We start from the raw sequence: 17,131 nt of genomic DNA, 5'->3' as shown, positions 1-17,131 counted from the left end.
AGGTGGCAGGGAAGGCCGGGACTGGTCTGTGGTGGTCCCAGTGGGATGGGTGGCTGAGGAAGAGGGAAAGCATCTCCAGGAATTGGTTGTGTGAAGCATTGCTGAGCAGTGGCTGTGGATTTGGCTTTAAGGGCCTGTCTGGTCCCCGGGAGCAGGTGGGCAGGAAGCGATGCAGGGGCACAAGGCTTTTGTTATCCCCATCGGCTTCAGCTAGGAGGCACAGGGAGACAGGGAAACATTTTGATCTGGATTCAGAGAGTGAGGAGGAGCTTTTCAATGGCGGGAAGGGCAAAACCCCCACCCTGCCACTACCTCCAACACTGTGCTTTTCCAGGGCCGTTTCCCACAGGCATTACCAAGGACTGCTCCCCGACATGCACGACCCATGCCCAGGGTTGTACTGGCACCACAGCACAGCCCACACTCACCAGGAGCTGCAAACTTGGCTAAACAGGCCACAGCGACGGCACCGGCTGGCCTGACCAAAGGCTGTGTGTACCCTGCGCCCGGCTGAGATGGGGACAGCACACGGCTGTGCTCAGCCCTCACCTATAAACAAACCCTTCGCATCAACCAAACCAGACCAGATGAGGGCCTGCCATCAGAGCTCCCACAGAAGGACATTCAGTCCCAGGGCCCAAAGTGCCAACCAGAAAAGCAATGCTAAACGGCTGCAGATGGTGGCCAACAATCAACAGCTGACACTTCAAGGCTTGCTAAAAGCGCCAAACCCAGCACTGAGTCCCTGACTCCCTGATTCTGGGGTCTGGAGAGCAGCTAACGTACCCACAGTGAGGTCGGCTGCAGGAAGGGTTTCAGGGACCTGTTCCTGAGCCCTTTCACTAAAGGCCATGCTGGGCTTTGCTATGTTTAAACCTCATTTCTCCAAGTATAGTCATGAAAATTTTTTAAGCTTTAGCTCAGCAGCTGGGGAGGGTGTGTGGCTGCAGGAAGGGAGGTCTGGGGAGCTCCGTGCATTCCTCCTTCCTACCCGGTCGCCACAAATAGCTCACTCCCAGCCCAAGGCTATTTCTGACCGCGATGGGGAGAAGACTCTTTGAGGCTGGAGCAATGGAAAGTATTTGACCCTCACTTGATGGTGGGAAAGCGGCAGGCAGAGCCGGATGGCCACACAGGCACAGCTCACTGCCAGCCTTGTGCCACGCTGCCCATCCTGCGCTGGCTCTGTGATGGTGTCGCAGTAAGAAACCACAAAGCAAGAGCCAGGGCAAAGCCTCTTGCCCCGGCTGGCACAGGGGACACAGCCACAGCCCAGTTTTCTAGCCCACACCTCTGGCTGGCACCTGCCTGCACCTCTGGCCTGCACTCGCTGCAGGAGGCCGGTGGCCTGGCAGCACCTGTGTCTCCAACCAGCTCTGCAGAGCCCCCAGGAAAAGCCAGTGTGAGCCGCAGCTGCTGCGAGGCTCCTGCCGCTCTCCCCAGGGCCCTCTCCCCCACCCCAAGGTTTGGGCACGCTGTTGCCCACCGGCAGCGGTCTCTCCTCTCCTGCAGCAAAAGCCCAGCAGGAGCAAGGTAAGCACCAGGGACAAACCTAATCCCCCTAGCCCTGAGCACACACTGACCTGATTTCTCCTGCTTTCTCCAGCACGGCACGTCCACCCTCATGGCCCCGCAGAGACAGAAGGGGCTCACAGAGCCTGCATGAAGCAAACGCTTATCATCAGGGACGGGAGCCAGAGGCTCACACTGCCCTTAGCCACAGCTCTGCAGACATTTTGTGTTGGACAGTGCCAGCAAGTACTTCTGAACAGTTCAACGTAACTAGAGGTGCTCCCAGCTTCTCTTGCTTTACACCAGCTCCTCTCCCAGCAGAGAAGGCCCACTGCAGCTGAAGCGCAAATGCCACATCAGGGTACACCTAACCACGATGGAGGGTGCAAAGCCCTGTGCCAGTCCCTGAGCAGCAGCTCTTGCAATCTTGGCACCTGAAGCCCCGGCCACCTGTGGACAAGGCACTTTTGTAGGTGCAGAGCCACCAGCCCACCCTGGCCCTGCACGAGGGTGCTCACCTCCGCTGGGCTGCAGGAGCGCAGGGACGGCAGACACACAGGCAGAGCGACGCAGCAGCAGGGTCAGGGGAGGATGAGGGGGGTGCGGGCGGTCTACCAGGACTTAGCAACCCATAGGTACAAATGGTGACCCTGAGCATGCCTCACACGGTATGCAAGAACTGGCCTTTAGCGCTGGGGGTCCCATCCCTACTGCTGCAGCGGCACAGGGCCCAGCCGTGCAGGGAGGTCGGAGCGCAGCCTGGGTGCTGATGGAGCTTCGAGGACGGGTGCAGCTGCCTTCGCTTCGGGCACTGCTCCCACCCTGCGGCCACCGTGCAGCCTGGACCTGGGCAGCCAACACCCATCCTGCCTCCCTGCAGGGACCTGGCCTCTCGCACCCTCCCTTCCTCCTGCCCTGCTCCTCCTTTCTGCTGCTCTTCACTGTCAGAGCCAGCCCCAACGTCTGCCTTCACATTATTTTTACTTAACATCCTGCTTGCAGCATCCCACCATCCTCCACCCACTGCCAGGGACAGGCACACACAGGGCAGCAGAAGTCCTCACGGGACCTGCGACTCTCCCCATCCTGCTGATACGACGTTAGGAAGCAAGGTCCAGGGGGATGAGGCCACCCTGCAGCACAGGAACAGGGACAGAGGCTGCCCTGGGTGCAGCAAACGCCCCTCCCCCTCCAACAAGGCTTGAGCAGACGCTGCCCAACTTGCTAAGCCAGAGTTTAGCAATTCAAGAGCTGAGCAAGGAAGAAAGCCCAGTGCAGGGAGAGCAGCTGGGTGAAATGGCTGTGAGGACAGGGGTGGAGGGATGGCAGAAGCATGAACCGGGCACACGGCAGGGCTGTATCTGGTGGGCAGGAGACAGTCAGCCATTCCTCCACCGACACGGAGCTGGAAGTGATGCTGGGCAGAGGACTAAGCACGGGTTTGCTCTCCTGCTCAGAAAGACATCTCCGTCACGGCAAGCTCCGCTCAACTCTGCTGCCGAAGTCCCAAGACCAGGGGAGCAGGCAACCGCACCTAACCCGGGGGACAGACAGACTCACTCCACCAGAGACTCCCGTCCAACGGAGCCACCGTTGCCACCAGCCATGTCCCTCGCTGGTGACCCCGAGTCACGCACCACCTGGCAGGAACACGCGCTATGGCCGGACAGACAGACGGCATCTGTGCTTCTGGACAAACAAACATGATATATGCAGAGCAGATTGTAAATAAGGGGTTTTTATTAGCAGAAGAAAAAGGCCCTCACCCTTGAGGGAACTTCAGAAAGAGAAAGTCAGCTGCTTGCCGTTGCCACCAACTTCTCTGCTCCTGGTCAGCAAAACCACTGGCACAGCTCTAAGTGTACCGGCTGGAGGACTTAGGGGCCCAGACCCACCAAAGCAAAGCGCAAGACCTGGCTCTAAGGGGAACAGGAGCCGGCCTCTCCATGGCTCTTGACAGCTGAAGTGGACATTAAAGACCGCTGATGTGCCAATAGTGGAGAGCTGGGTCCGGGATCACCGACGTCGGTCCCACCACCCGCACGCCACAATCCATCCCTTGGAAATGAGGGGGGAGCATGGAAGAGGGAAAAATGCATAAACTGGCATGTTCAACAGAAAAAAAATCATCATTTATCTAAAAAGAATAGAAATAAACAAAATGCTTTTAAACAAAATCACAAAATATACAAATAAATCTGGTACAAAATAAATAGGAAAGATTGGAAATCTACAACAAAATTGGAATAATTATAAAATGCATTTGTATGACAATCAGTATATGAAACGTACACACTTCATTCAGGATTTCAGTTGTGCTTATTCAGGTTTATGTACACACATGGAAATACTGTAGTCAGTATACTACAACTCTGGAAACCCGAAGTCATGTACAATATGATACAGTTTGCAAAGACCACGTACGATGGCAAGTAAGACACAGGGAAGAGCCAGCTGGAGTGGCTGAGCAGGTTCAGATATAGCCACGAAAATGCCCTGCGGAGGGAGAGCCGCCTGACTTCTGAGCGTGGGGGGGACCGAGGCCGAGCCAGCAGCGACCAGGAGGCGGCTCGGGGCACCCGGGAAGGACCTGACTGCGGGAGAAAGATTTGGTGTGAGACCTCCGGCTGCCGAGGACCATCCGCTCATGGCTTCCAGGAATGCTTCTGAAGTATTTGGGTTTTCAGCGTCAGCGTGTTTGGCATCCGGGTGCCTGCCCCATCGCTCAGGTACCCAGGTTGCTCTGCAGCTGTGCGTGCTGGAGAAAGCACACGCCAAGAGCTCTGAGGTCCCTCAGCAGGGCCCGACCCTGAACCACTCGTAAACCCCCCTTGTGCTTGGGAGACCACAGATCAAATGGGACCGGAGCACTGGTGCTGTGGTCCTGGTAGGTTTCCATTCTCAAAATTTCATGTGGTTTGCAAGGCAGGCAGAGTCCCTTGAGCAGCATCTCCTACCCTTAGCATGAGGAATGAAGACAGGATGGCTGCAGCATCGCCTGTTACCGACTGCTGCACCTCCTCGCTTGCCTTCCTGAACACTCAACCAAACCGCAGCGAGAAGAGCACAGGCCACGGCCGATGCGAGAGCAGCAGCCGCAGAAAGCCACATGACCGAATCCAAGCCAGCACGATGCAGAAGGACAGAGCGCGTACCCTGGGTAAAAACCCACCAACCAAACCAGCCCAGCCCACCCCACTGGCACCTGAGACACTAAAGCAGGGATGAGGCTAGAGCTGATCCAGGCCCGGCCAGTCTGTCACTTCTGTGAACAGAGGAGCTCACCGGGAGTCCCTGCCACCCTCCTACATCGATCTTTGGGCAAATGCAGAGGGCATGCATTCCATATTGGCACTTCCAACAAAAGGCCTATGATCCAGGCTACTCATCTGACACCCACAAGTTTCTCACTTGACTTTGGAAGGATTTAGTACAACTGTGATGCCCAGAGGATTAAAAAAAAACCAACCAAACCTTCTTTTATAAAGCTCTGCGGTCTCCAAACAGCTGAAATGGGATGCCAGACTGCTCTGCCAAGCACTAAATGCTGGGACAAGCCTTTCCTCTCCCACAAACCCTGCTATCAACCGACTGCCGCACTGCTTCCAGGAGGAGACAACAAATCCACCTCTGGAGCACTGGAGCTGCCTGCAGCCTTTGCATGTTTCGGGCGCTTGTTTGGCTCACGATAGCTGACAAACCTCAAGCCCGGCTCTATGATGACAGGCAGCTTCTGTTGAAAATGGCCAAATCTCTCCTGCTGGGGCGAGGATTAAACATCAAGCACTTTGTTGGCCAGAAATCTGTGCTGGAGGGGTGACAGCAGCCAGGGCACCATCCTCTGCAGGATTCCAGTGATCGGCCCTGCTCGGAGGAAAACAGGGCCCGAAGGAAAAACCTCAGGAGAGAGCAGAAAGATGTTTTTTTAGCTACAGACAGAAGACCAGCAGCTTTGAGTACCGTATTTCCAAGGTGTAGAACCTCTATAGAGCCTGACCTCAGGATAATGACAACAAGAAGATATCACTGAGTTCAGTGCTACTGATCTGTGAAACACCTCCCTCTGCCACCTGTACCGTGCCATGGGCTGGAGGCAGCTTTCCAGCACCTCCTTCCCATCCCTGCAGCTGAGGGAAGGGCACTGGGATAACGTGGCATCCCAGGCTTTCTCCTAGGGAATGCTCTGGACTACTCAGGTTCAGTGTCCAGCTTCTAATGGAACAGAAAATACACACAACCAAACTGAAAAGCTCAACTGTACTGCCTTGGACTCGCAGCAACACTGTCCCCTCACCTGGACACGGCCTCAGGGATGCGTGGCCGTGAAACTAACTGTGGAGGAACGCAGCCCAGCGTGAAGCCAGGCTCCAGGACAAGAACAACACACCGAGCGAGGTCGTCCGGGGGGCTCTGCGGGAAGCCGTGAAGGTCTCCGAGTCCCTGTGCTGCCGACGCATGGGAGCGAGGCCAGTATCACCACAGAGATCACACCGACAAGAGACCTGCAACTGATGGACCAAGTATAACAACAGAGCAGGGATAAGGGCAGTTTCCCAGCCCAGCCTGTAGTGTAGAGCTTTTCCTCTGTGCTGGTCAAGTCAGGATGAAAGCTACTCTTTCCTCCATGCCATGAAAACATTCCTGGCTTTTGGTCATGTTAGTTAAGCTCATCATTTCACTGTTGGGCCAAACCAACCCTCAGTATCCAAGGACCAGGTACTTCTTTGGGTCTATTTAGAGCCCCAGTGTAGAGCCAGGCAGTGGGTGGGCAGCACGCCTGGGTCTGTATCACACCGAGCCTTTCAGCACGTGCTGGGTTTCTGCTTTGTGCCAGCTCCGCACATGGCAGCGCACGGTACGAACGCAGGAACCCCTCAACGCTGCTCGGACAACTTTAGGATGAAGCCTCAAGTTTGCATCACGACAAGAGGTACTCTCTGCAGCATCATTCCCCGCCTCCCAGCCCCAGTTTTCTACTGGTAATCCAGACACTGGATAACTTGACAACTGGTACACAGGTACTAGTTTTAAAACCACAGATGTGTGTATTAGATATCATATAAAATATGGTACATCTTTCATGTGGGAATGATTTCTATAGATATAGTGTATTTCAGCACAGGGAAGATGCATGTTCCAAGGGGTCCTGGAGAACGCGGCTGTTCTCTCCATCACGTAGGATACTTACACAGGATGCTCGTGGGGAGACAGCGCTGCTCTTTTAGCCATCCACACCCCCACGCCCCTCGGCTGAGCTCTGCAGAGATCACAGGAAGCACCACCGCTGCACAAGCAGCCCCTCGCACAAAGCTACCTCTTTGGTTTTCTTTGAGCCGATTTGAGCCAGAGCCTGACACCGCCAGTGCCAAGACCTTGTCCTCATCTGAGCTGGGCCCTGAAGGCTGAGAAGCAGCAACGGGTGATGTCCGTGGGCCACTGTGGGCAACTCGCCCTGCTCCCCTTGGGCTTTCTTCAGGTCTGAGGTGAGCGCAAATGGCCGTATCCTGAGAGTCCTACTCTTGCCAGCTCCACCCGCACAAAAAGGCACTTAAAGAAAAGAAGAAAAAACAAACAAACAAACAAACAAAAACCCCTGCGGTGAGGAAAAGGGGAGGAAGTCCAGGAGAAGAGAGGAGGAACAGAACAGCGAGCACACTGTGAATGAGTGGCTGACCCCTCTTCCAGCGGGGCCCAAGAATCGCAAGCCTTGAGCAGCCAGCTCCAGCTCCCCCACACCGGTCTCGGCATCATCCCACCCCTGCTCGGTCTGGAGCAGGAGTGTGCGTGGGGGTAAAAAGAACGCGAGAGGGAACTACACACAACTACAGGGTCAGAGCAGAAGTGGAGAGCGGGGGAAGGACCTGTCCTGTGGAGCTGGCTCTGCTGGTGCAACTGGTTGGGGGAAGCACCTCCTCCTGCCGCGCCAGCTTCGGGGCCCCTGCTCCCCGGCCACCCTGCCAGCATCCCTCACCCCTCTGCGGGTACCCCATCCCGAGCTCCTGCGGGGCAGCGGCCTTCAGCTGCACAGGGGTTTCAGGGAGCGGACAAGCTGGGAATAAAACAACAAGTGCTTTGTAAACTCTGGAGGGTCTGAGCTCGGGGGTCTACAGAGAGACTGAGGTTGGTTTGCTAAGCCCACCCTGAGCCCCTCTCCACTCAGAACTAGCGTGCTTCATATGATCTCCACGTCACCAGAGTCAGTCTTGTTTGGAGAAAGATTCTCATTGGAAAGCAAGAACATTCCTTCACTCTTTACAAAGATTTGGCAATACACAGAATTAAAAAAAAAAAATAAAATCATAGTTACAACAGATTCAGGTTCATTTCATTTAAAGGAAATTCAACCAACAGGAGTGTAAAAGTTATAATTCACAGTTGTGCATTTAAGATATTAGTGTTGAAAACCTCACTTCAAAGAACTCTTGTGCAAAATTGTATTGACAGTAGAAACCATGGCTAGATGCCCTCCCAGCCTCCCCCAGTCAACGGGCCATGGTCCACCCCTCTGCCGGCACCCGGAGGCAGACGGATGAGGGGAACAAAGGCGGCAGTAGGAGTTGACATAGGAAAATGCAGTATCCTTTCTACAAGTCAAAGCCTTGCCGAGGTCTGAGGTCAAGTCCAACAATTCCCAAAGCCACTAGCTGGTACCCTGTGCCACGGTGATGACCGGCAGCCCTGCCACATGTCCTTATGGCACTGCGGCCTGGCATCTGGCATCTGAGCCCACCTGAATGCCGGCGGACAGCCAGCGAGGCAGAGAAAGCAGACCTGCTCTGGCAGGACACCCCCTGCAAGGACATAGACTCAGATGCCATGGCATCTCCATTGCAGTCGGGAGAGCCAAGCCCTGGTGCTGGCAAATGCTGTCCAGAGGCTCAGAAGAGATCCTGAGCTGGGCACCGGGCTCCTCTGCTTGTGATGGTTCCCACCACGAGGGCTGGGAACCCCTTGCATTTGTTAAAACAGTAACACTGTAAATACCCTGAGAACAGGGAGACGGGATTTCTTCCCCTCTGGGGAGAGGACCATGCTTTGTTCTTCAAGCTAATTAGCAGTAGCAGCTCCTAACCCCTCTGGGTCAGGTACGTATTTTCCATATGAAATACATCTATAATCAACTATTTTTATGGAAGTTATTTCACTTTCCATTATTGGATCTGTACAAATGATGAAAAACAGTCATGCAAAAAATTGCCTGCAAATTTTGGAACAGTGCAGCATGGGCAGAAGCAGGAGGTATTTGCTTTGGGATCACATGGCTTTGGTTGGAAAAATCGGTGCTTTTTTTTTTTTCTTTTTTTTCTTTTTTTTCCAAAAGGGAAACAGACACTGAAACAAATCCATAACCTGCCATAAGAAGCAGAAGTCAGATCCAGCAAGCAACCTCGTCCCAGAGAGAGAGCTGCCTTGACTTGAGCCTTCCCTCCTTCGGCAGGTTTGACAAAACGGATACTGCATCTCAAGTTCACCACTGTGTCAAACACTTCCAACAAACTTTTACATTCAGCAACGCTAGGTAAAAACCGGCAAGGTGAGTCCCTCACCGAGAACAAATCCTGTAACATCTCAACGTTTTGCTTTGTGAGAAAGGTGCAATATTGGCAGCTGTCTGGAAGGAAGCAGGGCTTAGGTCAGCCCGTGCCGATGCTGAGCCATGTGCTCTCGGCGGTGGTGGACTGATGTGCATCAGAGCAAGGACAGAGACTAAGGAAACGCTTTTAGATGGGGCTCAAAAAAAGTTAATAAAGAGCTAAATGTGAGCATAAAGGGTTTTGGGGGCTCCGTCTCCTCCTCACTGGGTGCACAAGTTAGATACCGTGCAATTTCCATGCTCCCTTGCGGGGACTTTATCCTCATGGGTGGCTCCAGGGAAGAGGTGTACGTTTCCCATGGGGGAGGACAGCAAAAATTCGGGCTGCTTTCTGAAGCCAAAAGAGAGAGGAGGAGAGACACACACAGACCCCATCAACTCTGACACTACGCACTCCAATTTCCTGTGGGGAGATCCTGCAGCAAAATATTGCACCTTTCCAGCCACCATTCACAAAGACAGACCGTGGGAACTTGTGGCAAGTGCCTTCTCCAGCCTGCGAGCAGGAGAGACAGGGCAGGCATGGAGGCACAGAGAGCTCTGGCAGTTGCATTTAGGGCTGGGGGCTTCTTTGATGAGATTATCTGGGTGTAAAGAAAGGAAAGGAAATGCTACATAGCGAGGGGCCATGGAAGGGTCTCGAAACAGAGAAACCACAATGCCTGATTTATTAGTCACTCCAGATACCGAGGGCAACGTTCACATTTTGTTTGAGATGGTGGCACTGGAAGGGGAGAGGATCAGGAGACGACAACTTTTTGTTTTGTTTTTTTCATTTGAGGACTTAAGACTCCATCTGTAGGAGAGGGGAATGTGTGATGCACAACTGCCATGGGGTGCCTCTTGCTTGCACCCAGTTTGCATTCAGCTTTTTGGGGTGGAGGAATTGGTTTCTGCTGCCCAAGGCAGGGTGTCCTGCACTAGCAGCAGCTGGGTGGGAGGCTCTCTGCTCTGCTACCATGGTAATCCCTAAAATGGCTGTTAAAAGGGGCAAGAGAGAAGGAAATGCACTAAATCCACTCAAAGGAAGGAATGTGGCTGGGAACAGCCTGGAAACTAACTTCTCCGAATCCCTGAAGTGCAATACACTTGCGTCTGGAAAGTTCTGTCAGTTCTTGGAGAGGAGAGGATGGTCCCGACTCCTCAGCAGAGCCCATCCTTGCACTGGCAGAGGTTTACTGTCACCTGGAGGATGTACTTTGGGCGTAATTGTAGCAGCATCTTTTGTGTTAATACTAGAGATTGAAGGGGGGACGGGGACTGATGTTCTCTGTTATTCAGCAAAGACTGCACATCTGCTCTGGCCAAGGTAACGGTGCGCAGACTGCTACAGCACGCGAGTGCTTAAAAGCTTGTCGTTTTGGGGTGCGCACATTACTTCACCATGCAATTGTCAGGAACATCAATGAAAAATCACCCAGTTACTTCACCATGGAAAATTATGCCCAGCTTTCATTTCACAAGACTGCAGTTTTGCTAATTAACGTCTTAACCCCCCCCCCCCAGTATCATCTTCAACATACACAAAGTTTTTGGAGGTTACAAAACTGTAACAATGCTTTTGCCTGTTTTACAAAGAAACCTTCTGAAATTTGAGAGATCATTAAATACCAAAGTAATCGCTCCTTCCCTGAAACTTAACTGCAAGCATGTAAAAATTCTCATCCGTTAGCCCTCCAGGTGGCTGAAACCAGAGGTTCCCTGAAGCTTGCTCATTCTTAGGACACAAATAACATACACGTACCAGTTACTAACTTCTTCAACAGGGCAACAAAAAGGACCAGAGAGGGGTGAAAAGAGGCCTAAGGACATTGGAGCCAATTCACAAAACCAGGACAGAGCCCATTTGAGGTTCGGGAGGGACAGAAACAATTTAAAACTCTGCAAAATACTTTTTAAAAACATGATCTCTCTTGAAAAAATAACTGGAGGAGCTTTTAAACTTCTCCATATGTGTTTGAGGAGGAAAAACCCAACAAGGATCAAAAATACAGATAAAAAATAAACATGATTCTACTTTGCAAGAAGTATTTTCATCGTTCTCAAGGGTGGCTCACCATTCCCAAAGTACGGTTGCGGCTTTAGTCTCTCTTGCTCTTTGCTCCTTTCTTCCTGTTTCTTCCTCTTCTGCTCCCAGAACGGACGCAAAAGTCTTTGGTCTCAGAACACTGGATGCAGCACAGTGTTGCAAGCACATACTAACAGTGTTCACACTCGGGGAGGAGGCAGGAAGGAGCGAGGGCTGGTCCGGCTGAGGAGATGGGATGGGTGGGTTGTGGGGAGTCAGCTCCTAGATGGCCCCTTCACTGTGCATACTGTGGTTGGGCTTGTTGTGAGTCACACAGTTCTGTTCGTTCATCAGGTTTGCTGTCTCGTCCGGCAAACCGTCATGCAGCTCCGTAAGAGTCAGTTCGATTTTAGTGTTTTCACTGTCCGAGGACTGAGGTGTTTTGTCCATCCGGGATGCCATCAGGGCATTTTGGTACTGCTGTCTTGAGATCTGCTCCAAGAACAGAAGGAACAAAAACAGCCAGTCACACTTTTGTGTCTCCTGTGGAATACACTGAGAAAATAAAGTGCCCTCCCTTTCCAGATGATCACACTTCAACCCCTGTTTACCTGTTTCTATAAACATCCCTGCGCTTTGCAAGCCCAGAGCATCCCAACTCAACACCACAGCACGGTGACATTTCCAGACAGGGTGGAAGCACAGAGCTGTGCGATCACCATGCTGTTCAAAGGCAGGGATTTATTCCTACGCAGAGATTTTTAAATCAGATCTCCATTTCCTTCTAATCATGCACATTTTTAGCGCCAGAACCAGAGCTCAGTGAAGTCTTCCTCCCAACTTCAGTGAGCTCCTGGTGAGGCTCTGAGTCCCTTAGAGCCAGAGGGTACAAGCATCACTGCTCTTGTCTAGGCCAGCAAATGCAGCAGGAGCTCCAGCCTTATTCTGACACATAAGGACATTTGATTCTAGAAAAGACTGGGCTCTCCATAGACGTGAGTCCGAATTAGCAAGCCATGAAGTCTTCCACTGGTCTCAGCAAGAGCTGGCTGCACCCAGCAGAACAGTCATGACAGGAGTTGGCCTAGAGCACAGAGTGTTACCGCCCGCGAAGCCCCAGAGGCAAGGAAGCCTATAGCCCCATATATCTGCATATGGTGGTAGAGGGGAGAATTCCTCCTGTAGCCATAAGCAACCAGCCCCATAAACTCCTCTGGGTCAGCCTTCTGAGCCAGGACAGGCAGCAGGATGCACGTCCACTGGCAGCCCCGTGTGCTACAACAGCAGTGGGTTATCTCAGCAGGCAGGAAGGTGAAGAGGTGAAACAAGACTTTTAGAAAACCATTAAGTTTCAGTAGCAACGCAAGAGAGGGACTGGAAATGGAGAAAGTCAGACGGACCAGGTCACAACTCCAAAAGCAAAATCCAAACATGCACAAGCAGGTCACAACCCTAGTTTACAAGGTATTAATTGAATAAACGCCCACGTGGCACAGTGAAAACACTCATGTTGAGTACTCTGTCCTATGTGTAAAGCAGAGTGATGCAAAAAGAGGTGTGCAAGTCTGCTGCAGAGACACCAGACTGTTCAGCATTCATCAGCCTCAGTATGAACGCAGTGAGCGTTGGAAGGACTCCACAGAAACCAGCCTAAGATGAGCAGCCGCTCTGTACAGCAGATTAGCCACTGAAGTCTGTAGTGAGAATCACTTGCTCAGTGACAAATATTTACTGATCTAAACCTTGAAGGCTTGAACCATCGACCAGTACACTTGCATCTGTCAAGTTTTGAGTGCAAGACTGTACTCTCCTTTTAAAATTTGGCTACAGAATAATTGATTTAGCGTTCTAGTATTTCTGCTCGATGCCACTTTCTTAATATTGAATTAACTCTGACAGAAGTTGAGTTCATAAATCATTTGAGTTGTATACAAAGAAACTGTGAACATGCACTTAATTTAAGAAAAGCATCAAGGTCAACTTCTGGCCATGGGACATCAGCTCCCCTGGACTCCCAGCTGGGCTGGAATTGCTGCCAGCATTAGCTGTTCCTTAGCTCAGATAGATTTCCTATCCCACAGGACTCGCACACAGTTCAGCGTGGGATGCACCATGCTGGGGGACACAGCTGTATTCATGCAGCAACTCACTGGTAGTATGAGACATGAGCCTAACATGTGAGGTTAAGATAAAGAGAAATGTCCAAGACTTCTCCAAGCAGAAGAAGGATGACAAGTCGGAAAGTAAGATCAAGAACCCCAAACTGAAACCAAAATCAAAAGTGAATAAAAACTGCAACCAACAGAAAAAGTCTCATCCTTGAGAAAAGGACACTGTCTGATAATGAAGGGTCTCCATTTCGGAAGGCTCCAAAGGCTTCACAAGGATACATCTTTCATGACTAAAAGCAGAGACAGGTTATTTTCTATAATCTTTCCTGGAGGGACCTAAAATCCAGAAACTTACGTGACCAATCTACTTACAAGCCTAAATGAGAGGAACAGTGAAGACAAATCAGTGGACAGCAGATATTGGGAAAAAGTAATTTAAAGTGATTTTTAAACAGCTGCTTCCATAATCCTATTTAGTCACAGAGAAATCTAGAGGGACCTCCCTTCCCCAGGCTCTCCATCCTACCAGCAAAGCCCAGCTTTCCAGTGGGGCCTTTCTAGCTGTATTCCTACCTTGACAAACTGAATGTCTGTGAGTGCTTTCACTGAGTAGTCCGGAACATACACTTGGAGGAAAGACGCGTTCAGCTGGTTGTTGCTGCTCCCTAACGTTGGTGTCACTGCATCGATGCGATCGCTTCGGTTTAAAGAGTCTGAGTGATTCAAGCCGCAGGGCCGAGGTGGAGACTTGTTTTCGGCTGAGAAACGGGCAAGAGCGAGAGATTTCTTAAATCAAGCAGAAAACATTTAAAGTCACCAGTTTCAAAGGGACATAGTCAATCGTGATGTAGCACAAAAGAACCGCAAATACTTAATCCACTCATAACTAGACATGCAGCTAAACAACCAAATTACCCTGAAAAAGAGTACAGTTTGAGTCCAGAGCTGGTAGCCGACATCACTGAGTATGCCTTAAACAGACCTGGTTTAGTTTATGCTGCAATGGACATGCCCTGTGCACAGTTGGTCACAGTGCTTCAGCTGATGAGTGGCAACCACCAGAGAAAGGTAACTTCCCATGGCTCCCTTGTAGGAGCTCTTGATAGTCAGACCATGCTTAATAGATTTTCTTTTTTTTTTTTTTCCTTAATGATTTATAATTGTAACTCCATACCAGACCTGTCTCCCACAGTCAGTCCCAGCTACCCCTTACCCCATTTTATTCCACCTGGTACCTACATGTGCCTTGTTCCCTGAGTTAGAGCAGACATTTGCAAAATCGTGATAGAGTCCTCAGTGGACCAAAGTACAGCCCACGTGATGATTACTTCAATGTTTCTTCTAGTACTTCCCAGTGCTTAAAGGGGCAAAAACTCAATGAAGGAGAGCAAGCTCCATGCGGTACACGCCAGTCAGCAAAACAAGGAAAACAGTCCATGCTACAGAGAAAAATCTGTGTCCAGGAAAGGAGTAAACTAGAGACATCATTTTCCATCACTGGCCTTTAAGCACTGCAGGGTTTCACTTCAAAACCTCACAGCTGTCCCCTGCGAGTGTGATTGCCCACAGTTTATCTCAAGTAAATGTGCTTTCAGGAAGCCACAGACATTTTGCATTTCTAGCTTCCACCCACACAGTGACCCAGAAGACAGGAGGGCAGAATTACATCCTAAGAGAGATCCCAAGCCCTCCTGCAGGATGGGCTTCTCCCTGGGTGCACACAGTACATACTGATCAAAGAACTGTCTTTAGGGCTGGTGAATTTTTGGATCTTAGCACAGTTAAATTTCATTCAGCCATCCCAAACTGAAACGTGATGTAAACTATGCTACTCACCACGTGACCCCGTTCTCAGCTGAAAGATCATTTTCATATAATCTTATGATACAAAGCCTCTTTGAGCAAATCAGCAACAGTATCCTTGCAAGCTTTTCAAATTCTTTTTTGAAGACTTTTTTCTATATATAAACTTATTTCTGAAAAAAAAAAGCTCCCTAAAATTCAACCCTACCTCTGCCACTTAATCACTATTATAAACATAATCTCTCCTTGCTCACATAACATAGCCTGTTCTACATCTCTGCATCCAGCCTTTCCTAAACCTAACACTTTAGATGCTTCTAGATTCATGGTGGAATTGCCCTATTTTTTATTTCCCACTTAAAATCCCTCCGATGTTGTCTTTCCTTCAATTTTAGAAAAGGGAACAGAAAAATACAGGTTCTAACAACTTGGCAGTTTTTCTGCCATTTCTGCACTACGGAATTAGTGCAGGTCCCTATGGCAACACCAAGTACAGGCTTAGGGGGAAGCACTCGGAGCCCTGCAAGGTTTTCCTCCATACCGACTTGCCATCTTGAAAGCCACAGCAGGCTGCAGTAATTGCTGCCAGAAGCCAAAACTCTATCTGCACACAGGGCTTGATGTTGTAATTCCCACTGGAGAACAAGGAACTGTGACGGCTGAGTGAATTTCTCCTGTCTTTCCCACCGGCATACACAAAATACGGCTGAGTGTGACAAGAACAGCACCACTGCTGCTCGGGAAAAAGGTTTCCACCTGGAACAGCTTTACACTAGTGTGACTTGTACCTGCCCCATCTTTTCTATAAGGGGTCTTATAGTACATTACTAATAAAAAACAAAGAAGGACAGAGAGCAACATGATGAAGCATATATTAAAAAAACAAAACCAAAAAAACAACAACAACAAAAGGACAGGTGAAACGAAAGGACAGAACAAAAAAGTATGATTACTAAAAATCTGAGAGGAAAGGACAGCACTTCTGGACCACGTAGAAGTTAGGGAGGGAGAAAAGAAGTTAAGGAAGAAGGAAGGATACAGAAAGGGCAGACGACAGAAGAATACCAGGCAGGTCTGTGTTTCCAGAACAGCGTCCTGCCAGCCCCCAGCAGGCCAGCCCACATCTGGGCTGATCTTTTCTACCCAGGTTTTCCCATACTCCTCACCTTCCTATACAGGGGATAAAGAGCACACACCACAAGACAAACATCAATACAACTGTATGATGAATTTGGTGTTAAACAACAGGATCCTTTTTAGAAGGACCCAGCAGAAGGTCAGAGTTTCATCAAAACTGGTACCACATTGTGATAGTGACCAGGCTTACCATATCAGTTCCTTTCAAAGGAGATGCTTCCCATTATTATTTCCCATTATTCTTTTCTTTTTTTTTTTTTAAGTTGGGGAAAAAGCTATGAAAATATGCTTGGCATTTATATTGGAAACAACTTGCATGTGCAAAGTGTGCACTTATTTGTAGCAAGGAAAAGGAAAAAAAAAAAAGAGATGATCTGGGAAAACAAAAGAACCAAGCAAAAAAAGATAATAAAAGCCACCGAGTTTAAAAGAAAGCCATCAGGTACTTTAATTAAAGAAAGATTAAATTTCTCCCCCTTCTTTGAAGTTTAGCAGCAGGAAACTTTAACAGGGCAGGAAAAAAATTCCCTGTAGGGCAACAACCTGTAGTTTGTTTGGAATGTGCATGAGACTAATTTAAGGACTAATGGTGAAATACATTTTCAAAAGTGAAAAAATAAGAGGGGGAAAATACAGGGAGCAGATGGTGAAAGTTTATGAAATGCACGATATGTATTAATGTTTAAGAGATATTTCACTTAAATATGCATATCATTATCTTGTTTGCTTTTAGGTCTCGGGAAAGACATTTCATCTGAAAAAGAAGACTTCAAAAGGAAGAAATATGTTCACTGTGGCCCAAACTATTTTAGGATTCTGCTCTTCCTACAGACTTTCTTGATGGGTTTCCATTTTTCTCAACTCCTCTGTGCATGCAGTGTCTGCAAAGCTCAGTTCTTGACCCTTCCCAATTTCCAACCACTCAGCCACAACTCAGAGTTCTTTTTGGCCCAATTTGTTCCCTCC

General features: G+C 49.9%; 1 protein-coding gene across 1 annotated transcript in view; it reads right to left on the bottom strand.

Annotated features, from left to right (window-relative positions):
- Positions 1-10,958: 10,958 nt before the first annotated feature.
- LOC104156186 (metal transporter CNNM2-like) overlaps positions 10,959-17,131 on the bottom strand; it is a 32,213-nt gene continuing 26,040 nt past the window's right edge. Inside the window, exons 7-8 of the mRNA XM_009699086.1 lie at positions 13,799-13,983; positions 10,959-11,606 (exon numbers count right to left, since the gene is read on the bottom strand). Of these exons, the coding sequence (XP_009697388.1) occupies positions 11,397-11,606; positions 13,799-13,983 (395 nt within the window). The 3' untranslated portion in view covers positions 10,959-11,396. The remainder of the gene's footprint in view (positions 11,607-13,798; positions 13,984-17,131) is intronic.

This window comes from Cariama cristata, unplaced genomic scaffold, assembly GCF_000690535.1.
Source record: "Cariama cristata isolate BGI_N322 unplaced genomic scaffold, ASM69053v1 scaffold13064, whole genome shotgun sequence".
Lineage (NCBI taxonomy): Eukaryota > Metazoa > Chordata > Aves > Cariamiformes > Cariamidae > Cariama > Cariama cristata.
Note: the sequence above shows the minus strand (reverse complement) of the source record. Positions and strands in the feature narration are given on the sequence as shown.